At 41.0% G+C, this 14,753-nt stretch overlaps 1 protein-coding gene across 1 annotated transcript; it reads left to right on the top strand.

Annotated features, from left to right (window-relative positions):
• Positions 1–13,407: 13,407 nt before the first annotated feature.
• Positions 13,408–14,355, top strand: LOC125146822 (olfactory receptor 52B4-like). Its single transcript, XM_047823719.1, has one exon. The coding sequence runs from the start codon at positions 13,411–13,413 to the stop codon at positions 14,353–14,355; it is 945 nt and encodes a 314-aa protein (XP_047679675.1). The 5' UTR covers positions 13,408–13,410.
• The last annotated feature ends 398 nt before the right edge of the window (positions 14,356–14,753 follow it).

Below are 14,753 nucleotides of genomic sequence, written 5' to 3' on the forward strand. Positions count from 1 at the left end.
TGTTTCCTTGTTGATTTTTTCATTAGATGATCTGTCCCTTGTTGTGAGTGGGGTATTGAAGTCTACTATTATGGTATTACTATCGATGAGTCTCTTTATGTTTGTGATTAAGTGATTTATATATTTGGGTGCTTTCACATTTGGCGCATACATGTTTACAATTGTTACGTCTTTTTGGTGGATAGACCCCTTAAGTATGATATAATGCCTGTCTTCATCTCTTGTTACAGTCTTTATTTTAATGTCTAGATTGTCTAATATAAATATGGCTACTGTGGCTTTCTTTTTCAACCATTAACATGATAGTTCTCCATCCCCTTACTTTCAATCTGAAGGTGTCTTGAGGTCTAAAGTGGGTCTCTTGTAACCGGCATGTAGATGGATCTTGTTTTCTTATCTGTTCTGTTACCCTACATATTTTGATGGGAGCATTATTACATTGGCTTATAGAATGAGTACTCTAAAGATATTATATCTGCAGACCTGGGAAGATGGCAGCATAGGAGGACACTGGGCTCACCTCATCCTGCTGATTGCTTAGATTCCACCCACATCTGCCTAACTAACTCAGGAAACCACCAGAAGATGAGCAGAATGGACTCTCCAGAGCCACACGTAGACAAGAGGCCCACAGAAAAGGGTAGGAAGGGTGGAGAGGCAGTGTGTGCTACACGGACTGGTGGGAGGGAGCTGGGGTGGTGGAGGGGCAGCCCGCCCAGCAAGCCAGAGCCCCTGAAGTCTGACTTGCAAAAGTGGATGGCTTAGACTCTGTGAGTTCTGACAGCTAGCGGTACTTAACATCTGGAATGTTAAAAGTCAATAGCTCTGCTCTCGGAGAGCAGGGAGGGCGAGAGGATGCTGGGAGGAAGGTTTGTTGAGCCCCAGGTGACAGAGCTCAGCTCAGTAGGGGAATAAATGTAGTGGCAAGCACCATTTCCCTCTCCCATCCCCCAGCCAAAATTCCAAAGGGAAGCAGTTCCCATCACCAAACTTGCTTGCACTGCGCAAATGCCCAACGCTGTGCTTCTATGGATCCACTCCTCCGCTGGGCCTGCCTCCCTCCTGGTGCTGTAGGGCCCTTCCTGCAGGGGACCACTGACCAAAGCAAGCTAAGCTTGCCCCTCCTGCCCCTGTGCACCTTGCAGATCCACCCCAGCAAATACACCGTTAGATCCCATCGAAGCAGCACCACAAGCCTGGCAGTGTGCAAGTAGCCCAGACATGGGCCACACTACTCCACAGTGAGTCCTGCCCCTGAGAGAGGGGAAGATAAGGTACCCACCAGTCTGACTGTGGCCCCAGCAGTGGGCTGGGGACAGACATCGGGTCTGACTGTGGCCCTGCCCACCAACACGTTACTCCAGACAGCACAGGGGAAGTGCCCTGCAGTTTAGAGTCACCACAGGGACTACCCAAAATGATGAAACAGAAAAATTCTCCTCAAAAGAAACTCCAGGAAGTACAGCTAACAAATTGATCAAAAACAATTTAAGCAATGCAATAGAACAAGAACTTAGAATAATAAGCATAAAATTAATCACTGGGCTTGAAAAAAGCATAGAGAACATCAGAGAATCTATTGCTATAGAGATAAAGGGATCAAGAAATAGACATGAGGAACTAAAAATGCTATAAATGAGGTGCAAAATAAAATGGAGGTGGCCATAGCACGGATTGAAGAGGCAGAGGGGAGAATAGGTGAATTAGAAGATAAAATTATGGAAAAAGAGGAACTGAGAAAAAGAGAGAGAAAAGAATCCAGGATCACAAGGGGAGAATTAGAGAACTACATGATGCAATCAAATGGAAGAATATCCGTATCATAGGAATTCCAGAAGAAGAAGAGAGAGAAAGGGGCTGAAGGTGTACCTGAACAAATCATAGCTGAGAACTTCCCCGATCTGGGGAAGAAAACAGGCATTGAAATCCAAGAGGCACAGAGAACTCCCTTCAGACGTAACTTGAATCAACCTTCTGTACGACATATCATAGTGAAACTGGAAAAATTATAAGGATAAAGAGAAAATTCTGAAAGCAGCTAGGGATAAACAGGCTCTAACTTACAAAGGGAGACCGATAAGACTCGTGACGGATCTCTCTACTGAAACATGGCAGTCCAGAAAGGAATGGCAGGAAATCTTCAATGTGGTGAACAGGAAAAATATGCAGCCAAGAATGCTTTATCCAGCATGCCTGTAATTCAGAATAGAAGGAGAGATAAAGGTTTTCCCAAACAAACAAAAACTGAAGGAATTCATCACCACTAAACCAGCCCTACAAGACATCCTAAGGGGGATTCTGTGAGTGAAATGTTGCAAGGACCACAAAGTACCAGAGACATCACTACAAGCATGAAACCTACAGACGTCACAATGACTCTAAACCCATATCTTTCAATAATAACACTGAATGTAAATGGGCTAAATGCTCCAACCAAAAGACATAGGGTATCAGAATGGATGAAAACCCAAGACCCCTCTATTTGCTGTCTACAAGAGACTCATTTTAGACCTGAGGACACCTTCAGATTTAAAATGAGGGGATGGAGAACTATCTATCATGCTACTGGAAGTCAAAAGAAAGCTGGAGTTGCCATACTTATATCAGACAAACTAGACTTTAAATTAAAGGCTGTAACAAAGGATGAAGAAGGGCATTATATAATAATTACAGGGTCTATCCATCAGGAAGAGCTAACAATTATAAATGTCTATGCGCCGAATACGAGAGCCCCCAAATATATAAAACAATTAATCACAAACACAAGCAACCTTATTGATAAGAATGTGGTAATTTCAGGGGACTTTAATACCCCACTTACACAATGGATAGATTAGCCCACAGCTAATGTCATCCTCAATGGGGAAAAACAGAGCTTTCCCCCTGAGATCAGGAACACGACAGGGATGTCCACTCTCACCACTGTTGTTTAACATAGTGTTGGAAGTCCTAGCGTCAGCATTCAGACATCAAAATAATATAAAAGGCATCAAAATTGTCAAAGAAGTCAAGCTTTCACTTTCTGCAGACAACATGTTATTCTACATGGAAAACCTGATAGACCCCACCAAAAGTCTGCTAGAACTGATACATGAATTCAGCAGTCACAGGGTACAAAATTTATGTACCGAAATCGGTTGCATTTTTATACACCAATAATGAAGCAACAGAAAGAGAAATAAAGAAACTGATCCCATTCACAATTGCACCAGAATCATAAAATACCTAGGAATAAACCTAACTAAAGTTGTAAAAGATCTGTATGCTGAAAACTATAGAAAGTTTATGAAGGAAATTGAAGAAGATACAAAGAAATGGAAAAACATTCCATGCTCACGGATTGGAGGAAGAAATATTAAAATGTCAGTACTACCCAAAGCAATCTACACATTCAATGCAATCCCAATCAAAATTGCACCAGCATTCTTCTCGAAGCTAGAACAAGCAATCCTAAAATTTGTATGGAACCACAAAAGACCCAGAATAGCCAAAGTAATATTGAAGAAGAAAACCAAAGCAAGAAGCATCACAATCCCAGACTTTAGCCTTTACTACAAAGCCTCTACTACATACTATGAAGACAGTATGGTGTTGGCACAAAAACAGCACATAGACCAATGGAATACAATAGAGAACCCAGAACTGGACCCACAAATGTATGGCCAAATAAGTCTTTGACAAAGCAGGAAGCGTATCCAATGGAAAACAGACAGTTTCTTTAACAAATGGTACTGGGAGAACTGAACAGCAACATGCAGAAGAATGAAACTAGTTCACTTTCTTCTACCATACACACAAAAAAAGCTCAAAATGGATGATAGACCTGAATGTGAGACAGGAAACCATCAAAACCCTAGAGGAGAAAGCAGGAAAAGACCTCTCTGACCTTAGTTGCAGCAATTTCTTACTCGACACATCTCCAAAGGCAAGGGACTTAGAAGAAAAAATGAAATATTGGGACCTCATGAAGATAAAAAGCTTCTGCACTACAAAGGAAACAATCAACAAAACTAAAAGTCAACTGACAGAATGGGAAAAGATATTTGCAAATGACATATCAGATAAACGGCTAGTGTTCAAAATCTATAAGGACTCACCAAACTCCACACTCGGAAAACAATCCAGTGAAGAAATGGGCAGAAGACATGAATAGACACTTTTCCAAAGAAGACATCCAGATGGCCAATAGGCACATGAAAAGATGCTCAATGCCACTCCTCATCAGGGACATATAAATCAGAGCCACACTGAGATACCACCTCATGCCAGTCAGAGTGGCTAAAATGAACAAATCAGGAGACTATAGATGCTGGTGAGAATGTGGAGAAATGCGAAACCTCTTGCACTGTTGGTGGGAATACAAAGTGGTGCAGCCACTCTGGAAAACAGTGTGGAGGTTCCTCAAAAAATTAAAAATATATCTGCCCTATGACCCAGCAATAGCACTGCTAGAAATTTACCCAAGGGATACAGGGGTGCTAATGCATAGGGGCACATGTACCCCAATGTTTATAGCAGCACTTTCAACAATAGACAAATTACGGAAAGAGCCTAAATGTCCATCAACTGATGAATGGACAAAGAAATTGTGGTTTATATACACAATGGAATACTACTTGGCAATGAGAAAGAATGAAACATGGCCTTTTGTAGCAACGTGGATGGAACTGGAGAGTGTCATGCTAAGGGAAATAAGTCAGGCAGAGAAAGACAGATACCATGTTTTCACTCATCTGTGGATCCTGAGAAACTTAACAGAAGGCCATGGGGGAGGGGAGGGAAAAAAAAGAGAGGGAGGGAGCCAAACCATAAGAGACTCTTAAAAACTGAGAATATACTGAGGGTTGATGGGGGATGGGAGGGAGGGGAAAGTGGGTGATGGGCATTGAAGAGGACACCTGCTGGGATGAGCACTGGGTGTTGTATGGAAACCAATTTGACAATAAATTTCATATTAAAAAACAAAAAAATAACATCATATCTAAAGATATGAATTATTGCCATTATGTTGCTTGTAGAGTTGGAGTTTCTGGTGGTGTTTTCTGGTTCTTTCTAGTCTGTGTTGCTTTTTGTCCTATTCACCACATTGAATATATTCTGCCACTTTTTCTTGCCTGCCAAGTTTCTGTGGATAATTCTGCTGAAAACCTCATCTGTCTTCCCTTGTAGGTTAAGGACTTTTTTCCCTTAATGCTTTCATGATTCATTCCTTACCAGAGTATTTTGTGAATTTGACTATGTTATGCCTTGATGATGGTCGGTTTTTGTTGAATCTAATGGGAGTCCTGTGTGCTTCGTGGATTTTGATGTCTGTGTCTTTCCCCAGGTTAGGACAGTTTTACACTATGAGTTACTCACATAACCCTTCTACCCATTTTTCTCTCTCTTCACCTTTTGGGATCCCTATGATTCTGATGTTGTTCCTTTTTAATGAGTCACTGATTTCTTTAATTCTTAAATCGTGCTTTTTGCCTTAGTCCACCTCTTTTTTTCTGCTTCATTATTTTCCCTAAGTTTCTCCTCTGTATTGCTGACTTTCTGCTCTGCTTCACCCATCCTTGCTGCTGTGGCATTCATTGGAGATTGCAGCTCAGTTATACATTTTTTATTTCATCCTGACTAGCTTTTACTTCTTTTATCTCTGCAGAAATGGATTCTAATCCCTTTTCAACCCCAGCTAGTATTCTTACTATTTTGATTCTAAATTCTGGTTCAGACATCTTGCTTGTATCTGTGTTGGTTAAATCCCTGGCTGTCTTTTCTTACTGCTCTTTATTTTGGGGTGAATTCCTTCATTTTGTCATTTTGAAGGAAGAAAAGGAATTAATGTAAAAAATTGAAATTATAAAATTAAAAACAACACAAAAAATCAAATAAATGATGCTAGATCCTAGGTGTGTTTTGGTCTGGTTGTTGAAAGGATCTTGATAGATTACAGAATAACAGGAAAAGAAAATAAAAATGAACCATAAAAAAGGAAAAATTTTGAGCATATTAATACATTTCATTGTTGTTCAAAACATTTGAACATATGAATACAATGAAATATAATAAAATGAAATGATGGAAGGAAAATTGAATTTGAAAAATGTGCAAAAAAGTAAAAAATATAGTAGAAAAAAATTAAAGAAAAATGTTTTTAATAAAAATAGAAAACAGATAATTTTTTTTCTATATTGAAGAATAACAAAAAGAGAAAAATTGAATAGATGGACCAGCAAACAGACTGAAATATGATTGAAGTTACATCGTTTCCTCCTATGAGTCAAATTATGAAGCACTTTATAGTCTGTAAACTAAGCAGGTGGAAAGACTTGTGGTGTTGGTGAAGAGCGAGGTTGGCCCAGTTGGTGGGGCTAAGTGTAATGGCTCCATTCTCCACTAGATGGCGCAGCTTAGCTTACTGGGGTGGATTGTTGTGGCGCTTGTAGGTGTGTATGCACATGTGCAGGAGGGGTGAAAATGGCATCACCCAGCTACCCAGTCTTTAGTATTGGAACTCTGTTCTCCCCTATCAGCAACTGGGCACCTGTCCTTTGACTCCAGCTTCCATCCACTCCCTGCTTTTATACTGTCCATGACCAAGCTGTCAAGTTGCCAGTCAGCACATCCCTCCTGAGTTTTATCTCAGATGCGGCTGTGTTTCCTGATCCCTCACTTCTGAGGGACTGTGGCATTGACCCATTCAGATCCCCTGGGGGAAGTTCTCACCGAGCAATGGCTGGGTGTCAGCTGCACCTAGGAATGTTCACAGGACTATGCTCCTGCTGATGCCCAGAGACTGTGGCTGGGTGCCAGCCCACCCCAGAAAAAGTTCACATGATCGTGTAGCACAGTGTTTCAGGGATTATGGTAAGTCACAACACACATCTGGCACCAGGCTTCCCCCTTAATGTCCTTGTTCCAGCACCAGCGAATGTGGTTGTTTTCTGGGGTCTGCTGGGACCTTGGTGGCCTCACAACCTCTACCAAATGTCCTTCCAGCAGTGGAACCACTTCTCTCCATGTGGCCTGAGGACCTCCCACACCCCACTCTGCTCCTGGGGATTCGGCCTTTTCACCAGAGCACTGCCAGGTATTGGGCTGCAGAGTTTCAGACTCTGTGCCCCCCCTGTTTATAGAGTCTAAGTGGAATTTAAACCCTCTCCTTTCTCCCTTTTTTCTTCAGTCCCTGCAGCTGTTTCCACTTTCTCTCCAGCTGCTTTTGGCTGGGAGTGGGTGCTTTTCCCATACTCTCCCCCTGTCTCTGTCCTCTTTCTGCAAGCAAAACCAGCTCCCTGCCCTCTGTGACTTCTCTCCGCACCATGTACCTTCTGAGTTCTTTGGTTTAGGTTGTGCAGATTGTTGTGTTAATCTTCAAATCAGGTTTCTAGGTGTGCAGTATGGTTTAGTGTTGATCTGGCTGTATTTCATGGATTTGAGACACAATAAAAGCTTCCATGCTATTCTGCCATCTTGGCCCCTCCCTATTTGCTGAGATTTTTGCAGAATGTCAACCACCTTTGACAAACTGTCAGAGTCACAAATGTTCAAAAGCTTGACAACATACTCTGTTGGCAAGATTATGAGAAAGAAAAGCACTATATATATACCACTAACACAAAGTAGGGAGATAGAGGTGAATTGTCCAGGATTGTGGAGGCACCTGGATCAAGGCTACAAAGGATTCATGGGACATTTGAGAAATTATCTTACAGTGACCCTGGGCTAGGTAATCAACTGTTCTAGTATATGCAAATTCACCTGTACACCAGACCCCAATCACTGGGCCTCTTAGCCTCTACTCTTTTGCTCACAGTAGAAAAATTCTCGGGGCGCCTGGGTAGAGCAGTCGGTTAAGCGTCTGACTTCAGCCAGGTCATGATCTCGCGGTCCGTGAGTTCGAGCCCTGCATCAGGCTCTGGGCTGATGGCTCGGAGCCTGGAGCCTGTTTCCGATTCTGTGTCTCCTTCTCTCTCTCTGCCCCTCCCCCGTTCATGCTCTGTCTCTCTCTGTCCCAAAAATAAATAAACGTTGAAAAAAATTAAAAAAAAAAAAGAAAAATTCTCTTTGCTACTCCAGAAGCATCCAATGAGTACCAGCGTTTGTAAGCTCGTCCTCTTCAGACTCTTATTTTGCTTCAGATTCATTTCCATTTCCTATTTTTTTCATGAGCGTTGCATGAACAGGTGGCCACCAAACCTTAGTAGTATTATCATGTCTGTTCTTAATGCTTCCATCTCCTCCAGGAGGATAGTTTTTTTCAGGGATGTGTGTTCTCAAAGTGGTGTTCTGGCCACAGAATGACCTGGTGTTATCTGTCCACAGCAAGCAGATCTCATAAGCTTCTACTGGCACTTCTTTCATGTGATTTATTTTCAGTGGTTTCACCACACTGAGAGAGTTATACAGGAACAAAAACAGAGGTGATTTTCCTACTGCAGAAATAAAACGCAGAGATGAGGAGAATAGAACCCAGAGAGAGAGAGAGAGAGATAACTATGTTTACATGTACTCACCGTGTGTTAATATTTGAGTCAGACACTGAGTGAATGCAGAGTTGATGAGGGTTGTTTATCTGTGAACTTCACCATAGCTCAGATAGTTTGGATCCCTGAGCTTCTCACTACCTGAGTTTAACAACAAGTTCCTCTCCTGAGAGTGGAGATGGAATGTTAGATTCAACACACAGTGAGAGAAGGCATGGAAGTAGATAGCCAGTGTATGAGAAAAACTTAATTGTCTTACAATTAATTTTTTTAAGAAATAAAAATGTGTTGGTAATCTTCTAATGTCCTCCACAATGATATGTATTAGGACAAATGTCATTAGTAAATTACATACATACTGGTTATTTACTATTGTATGCCATTCTGAATTACTTGATGCTTTATTTTCTTTTATGTTTATGTATTACTTCTATAATCAAACATTTATAGTGAGATAAAAACAAAGGAAGAAAAGAATATGAAGAAAAGTGACTAAATTACCGATCTCTATGATGGTGTATTTTGCATTGAACATTAAATGGCTTGTTGTGGTTCTAGTCAGCCAAAGGAAGTGATGCTTTCATAACAATTATTTAAAAATTGTTTTTTAAATTTTTATTTATTTTTGAGAGATGGAGAGTGACAGAGCACGAGTCGGGGAGGGGCAGAGACAGACGGAGACACAGAATCCAAAGCAGGCTCCAGGCTCTGAGCTGTTAGGACAGAGCCTGATGCAGGGCTTGAACTCACGAACTGTGAGATCATGACCTGAACTGAAGTTGGATGCTTAACTGACTGAGCCACCCAGGCACCCCCATAACAATTATAATCCACGTGTGCCTGCAAAGAGCCCTGTATATCATATGTATTCCTTTAGTTAAAGATTCCAAAATCCGAATTTTATCACAGCACTGGATAAATTGAACTTTGAATTTTATTTTAATTATGAAGAAATATTTTCTAGGAAGAGATGCCTATTAAAGTAAATAAGATAAATATAAATGGATGCCTGTTTTGAGTAATGGAGAGTGTTGATTACAGTGAGTGTAATGCTTCTTGAAAGAGGCACAGGGATTTCTTATAAGGAAATATTAGGTTAGGAGTGAGAACATCTGAGTATGGAAAGGCACAGAGATGCATACATAAACTTTGAAGATAGATATCAAATAACAGGGAAGGTGCCAGAGGACCAGGTGTCAAAAGAAAATGGTGTTAGAAAGTGAGCATAATGAGTTGGCCCATATGGGACTGTGGGTGAGTTGGTGGAGTCAGAACCCAAGGGCACTGGGTTGGAATAAAAGTGACCTCCTGAGCCTCACAAACATAACCTCTCTGTAGTCTAATCTGCAACTTGCTAAATTTCCTCTGGTCATTGATTTCATGTCTGCTTTGAAAGACTATCTGAAGCTGATGGCTGATTTTGTTATAAGTGAGGTGAGATTCTAGGAGTAGGGGAGAGTGGAGCTAGATACTAGAACTCCTTACAGGCCCAAGGTAATGGAACACATTTGGAATGTTGGATTGTCAGGATTTTTTTTTGGAGTCTTGTGAAGAGATTGTAGAGGAGACAAATAGCCAACATTTGGACTGATAGGGCAGAAATAGAAGGTAGGTTCTCAAAGGACTTTATTTTTATTTTTATTTTTATCTTTATTTTTTATTTTGTTAGTTTATTGAGAAGGGGGAGGGCCGGGGATAGAAGGGGGAGAGCCAGGGATAGAGGGAGAGACAGAATCATAGGCAGGCTCCACGCCCAGGTGGAGCCTGATGTGGGGCTCAATCTCACAACTATGAGATGATGACCTGAGCTGAAATCAAGAGTCGGACGCTTAACCGACTGAGCCACCCAGATGCCTCTCAAAGGACTTTGTAAATCTCATTTGGATTCAGGAACCTAAATTCTCAAAGGAAAGTCTTGCTTTGGCTAGTTATCTTATATCTTCTGTCTTACCTTCCTTCTTACTGTCTCCCCTTCCTTCTTACTGTCCTGTTTCCTACTTTCCTTCTGCACTATGTTTTAGGTACACATTGTTGAAGGGACATGTCCAATCTATCAAGGGATTCAAAGGTTGTTAGAGATGATTGATAGATAAGAAAGTAATTTCTGATTAGTGTGATCTGTTTTCCAATATTTAGAAAATTGTGACTTAGGGGAGATGGATCACGTAAGCAAAGCACTGCTACCCTTGGCAGATTCTAAGAAGTCCTAGGTGACAGGGACAGGGAAGGAAAGCAGTCAGCAGCCCAAATCAAGGTGCAGGCTCAGGAAAATTTCTTTTGGAAGGAGGTATGGGGAAGAGTCTTGAAATAAATTGGAATTGGACTAGCAGTTCTAGGCAGCTGTTCTAAAGGCCATTCTCCAACCCCTCTACTTTCCTCTATGGTTCCAACCAAAGCAAATCCTCTTGGCTATTCCTCTTCTCAAAGATTCCAACAGCTTCTGAAGGAGCTTCTCCATCCCAACTTCTGATTGTGTTCAATCTCTGGCTCTGTTCTTTTGTCGTTAGGTCTCTGGGGCTCTCAATTTTTCAAGTGTCGCTTTTCTATTTCCTGTAGGAATGGGGCATTTCTTGGAAAAAGTATATTTTCTTACAGCATCTATGTGAGCAACCATCCAGTGTAGAAGGCATTGCAGGAAACAACTCCATTAGACCATCTATGCCTCCTCAAATTCCAACTTCCCTAGACTTTCCTCTCAGGAGAGAGGAGTCAGCCCAGTTGAGCCAATCTATCTTCCCTGAGAAGGTAATCTGGTGCCCAAAGAGAAGAGGAATATTTTGGTTTCAGAAATTAAAATGAGGAGAGAGAGAAAGGGAGAGACAGAGAGACATAGACAGAAAGGGAGAGGGAAAGGGTGAGAGAAGAGAACATGTTATACGTTTATTTTAGGTGAAGTGCTAGGTACTTTATTAAGATAACTTGTTTTTAGTGTTATTTTATGAATATTATACATTGTTTAAAAACCTCCAACAGTTTTCCATGTCTTTACAATAAACAATAGTCTCCCTGTCCCATCTCATGTGTGATTCTGGCTCCTCAGAAAACCACTTTAACACAGCTATTTCTTTAGTATTTACTTCCTTATATATAGACAGCATGTTTATATTGTTATTTCTTGATTTATATTTTTAAATAATTTTTATATGTCATCCATTGACTTTTATATATGGAAGATGGGCATTTAGTTTTCCTACATGTAATGCCCCCATACCAAATACATACATACAAATTCAGACACACACAAACCTCCCTTTTCTTGATTTATTAAAGAGCTATATTGTGATTTTTAAGATGTGTACTTATGTTTACATTATTATGATTTTAATAACTGAATTATACAGTGACATGTGGTCACATTTCTTGTGCAACATTTTTTTCTTTCCTGTAGTTAATAATTGTTTATTTTTTGTTTCCTTGTTTGCTTAGTTTTTTTTTTTTAATTTTTTTTTTCAACGTTTATTTATTTTTGGGACAGAGAGAGACAGAGCACGAACGGGGGAGGGGCAGAGAGAGAGGGAGACACAGAATCGGAAACAGGCTCCAGGCCCTGAGCCATCAGCCCAGAGCCTGACGCGGGGCTTGAACTCACGGACCGCGAGATCGTGACCTGGCTGAAGTCGGACGCTTAACCGACTGCGCCACCCAGGCGCCCCGTTTGCTTAGTTTTTATGTGACTTACTTTCTACTAATAATATAAATTACATTTCAAAACAAGCGTTTCCTTGTTCCCTTTGAGGCTTTCCTTTCGGTGACTCTACCCCCTTGATCCAGTCCAGACTCATGCTACTCCAGGCCACAGTGGCTGGCCTTCACCATAATTTGAGGAACCCTTTCACTTCCTCACAGCCTATGCCCTCTCCGGCATTGTAGCACTTTGGTTTAACTCCTTTGATGGAACCCACGTTTCTCTATTTTTGGTTCATTTCCTCACTTTGTTGTTGCTTATCTTCCAGTAGATTCCTGTAGAAGACTTAATGAGAGGTCAGTCTTTGAGTTCTTTGAAGGTGTTAAATAACCTTTTTATACTTACAAGTTTTTCATTTACCTTGGTGTAAAGTACTGGATTGGAGTAATTTGGCAGGAAGTCTCTCCCTAAATAAATTTCATGCCTGCACATAGCACCTTGAATTCACTTTTTGGTGCCTCATTCTTCTTTTTTAAAAAAAGTTTGTTTGTTTGTTTGTTTATTTATTTATTTATTGTAATCTCTACACCCAACGTGGGGCTCGAACTCATGGCCCCAAGATCAAGAGTCGCATGCTCTTCCATCTGAGCCAGCAAACTGCCCCTTTGGTGCCTCATTCTTACACAAAAATGAATTGTAAGACCTGGGTATTGGGTAATGTAAGCTAGCACTACCAGACATAAATAAATAGAAGTTCATGGGGTTTCATTTTGTTCAGTATGTAGCCTTTAATTTCATCCTCTGCTTTTAGCATACTATCCCTACCCCAGCCATGCCTAGGCTGAGTCTCCAGCCTTAACTCCATAACAGAATAGACTTCTAGCATTCTGCTGGATATGGAAAGTGGTACCTGAATGGACAGGTTGGGAAAGAGGATCCAAGAGCCTAGCTGCTTTTTATACAGATTTTCAACCAATGATCTTTAAAAATCCCATGCTTATCCCTATTTAGAAAAGTTCCTGATGCCTTAATTCTTGAGACGATCTGGGTTCTGCAGTGAAAATTATCTTGGCTTTTGTTTTCTACTCAAACCTATTAGTTTTATCCCCTCTGCTTAGTCACTAGTCATCTATCTGCTTTCAAAATGTTGTCCCTTCTCTGTTATTATCTTTTCTTCTATGTTTTGCATTGATGTTTCTGTTATTTTACTGACATTTTAACAAGGTATTAGGTATTAACTCAAGGAAAACATTTATATATAATCTGTATTTCTCTCTTATTAGGTGAAGTTAAAGTCCACATTGACCTGCTTCTGAAATGGCTAGCTTCAATCACACTGGTGTTAACCATATAGTCTTCTATCTGCTGGGCATTCCAGGCCGAGAAGACCTACACATATGGATTTCCATCCCCTTACTCATCTCCTATGTCTTTGCTCTTCTTGGAAATGGTCTGCTCATCTATATTATCCTCACCAAGAGCAGCCTCCATGAGCCTATGTATCTTTTCCTCTGCATGCTGGCTGGAGTTGACATTGTCTTTGCCACAACCACAGAACCCAAGGCATTGGCAATTTTTTGGTTCAATAATAGGGAGATCTCTCTTAATAGCTGCATTGCCCAGCTCTACTTCCAGCATTCCTCCTTCATTTCTGAGTCTGGCATCTTGCTGATTATGGCATTTGACCGCTACATTGCAATATGTTACCCACTGAGGTACACCATGATACTCACTCATTCTCTGATAGGGAAAATTGGTGTGGCTGTTTTCTTGAGAGCACATTGTACAATTTTCCCCATGATATTTCTTCTGAAGAGACTCACTTTTTGCAGAAATAACATCCTACCACATACATTCTGTGAACACATTGGTTTGGCCAAGTATGCCTGTGATGATATTCGTGTAAACATCTGGTATGGATTTTTTGTCCTAATGTCCACAGTGATCCTAGACATTGTCCTCATTTTTGTTTCCTATACTCTGATACTCCATGATATCTACCGTATCCCTTCCCGAGATGCTCGCCACAAAGCTCTCAACACATGTGGCTCCCATGTCTGTGTCATTGTCCTTTTTTATGGGCCTGGGATCTTCTCGGTTCTCACTCAGCGCTTTGGACGTCACATCCCACTACATGTCCACATTCTGTTGGCCAATGTCAGCATGCTTGCTCCACCGATGCTGAATCCTATCATTTATGGGGTCAAAATAAAACAGATACGAGACCAAGTAGTTTATGTGTTGTTTCCAAAGCAGAAATGACTATGGGGTAGCAGAATCTGGTTTCTCAGAAACTTTGGTCCTTCCTGAGATATGCTTTCACAGCAGCAAACCAGAGAACTAGAAATGAGTCACAGCATACATAGCTCATTGAGTTATGGGCCTCTGGAGCAACTTACCTGAGACTGTGAGACTTGCCCCTCCCCCCCCCCCCCCAATCAATCTGAAAGCAGTCCCTGTGGATTGACTGAGATACTTACAGCTCATTATTTGGGGAAAGGGCAGGTTTCTCTGTAGTAGTCATGTCTAACTCTGTAATATTCAACTCAACTTTGGGAATGGACAATGTAATAGTAAGTCTCATTTAGATAAATAGTGAGTTTTCTGTCTTGAGCTATGTCAAACCCTGAGACATTTCACCACATGCCTGCTGGACACCT

This window comes from Prionailurus viverrinus, chromosome D1, assembly GCF_022837055.1.
Source record: "Prionailurus viverrinus isolate Anna chromosome D1, UM_Priviv_1.0, whole genome shotgun sequence".
Taxonomy (NCBI): domain Eukaryota; kingdom Metazoa; phylum Chordata; class Mammalia; order Carnivora; family Felidae; genus Prionailurus; species Prionailurus viverrinus.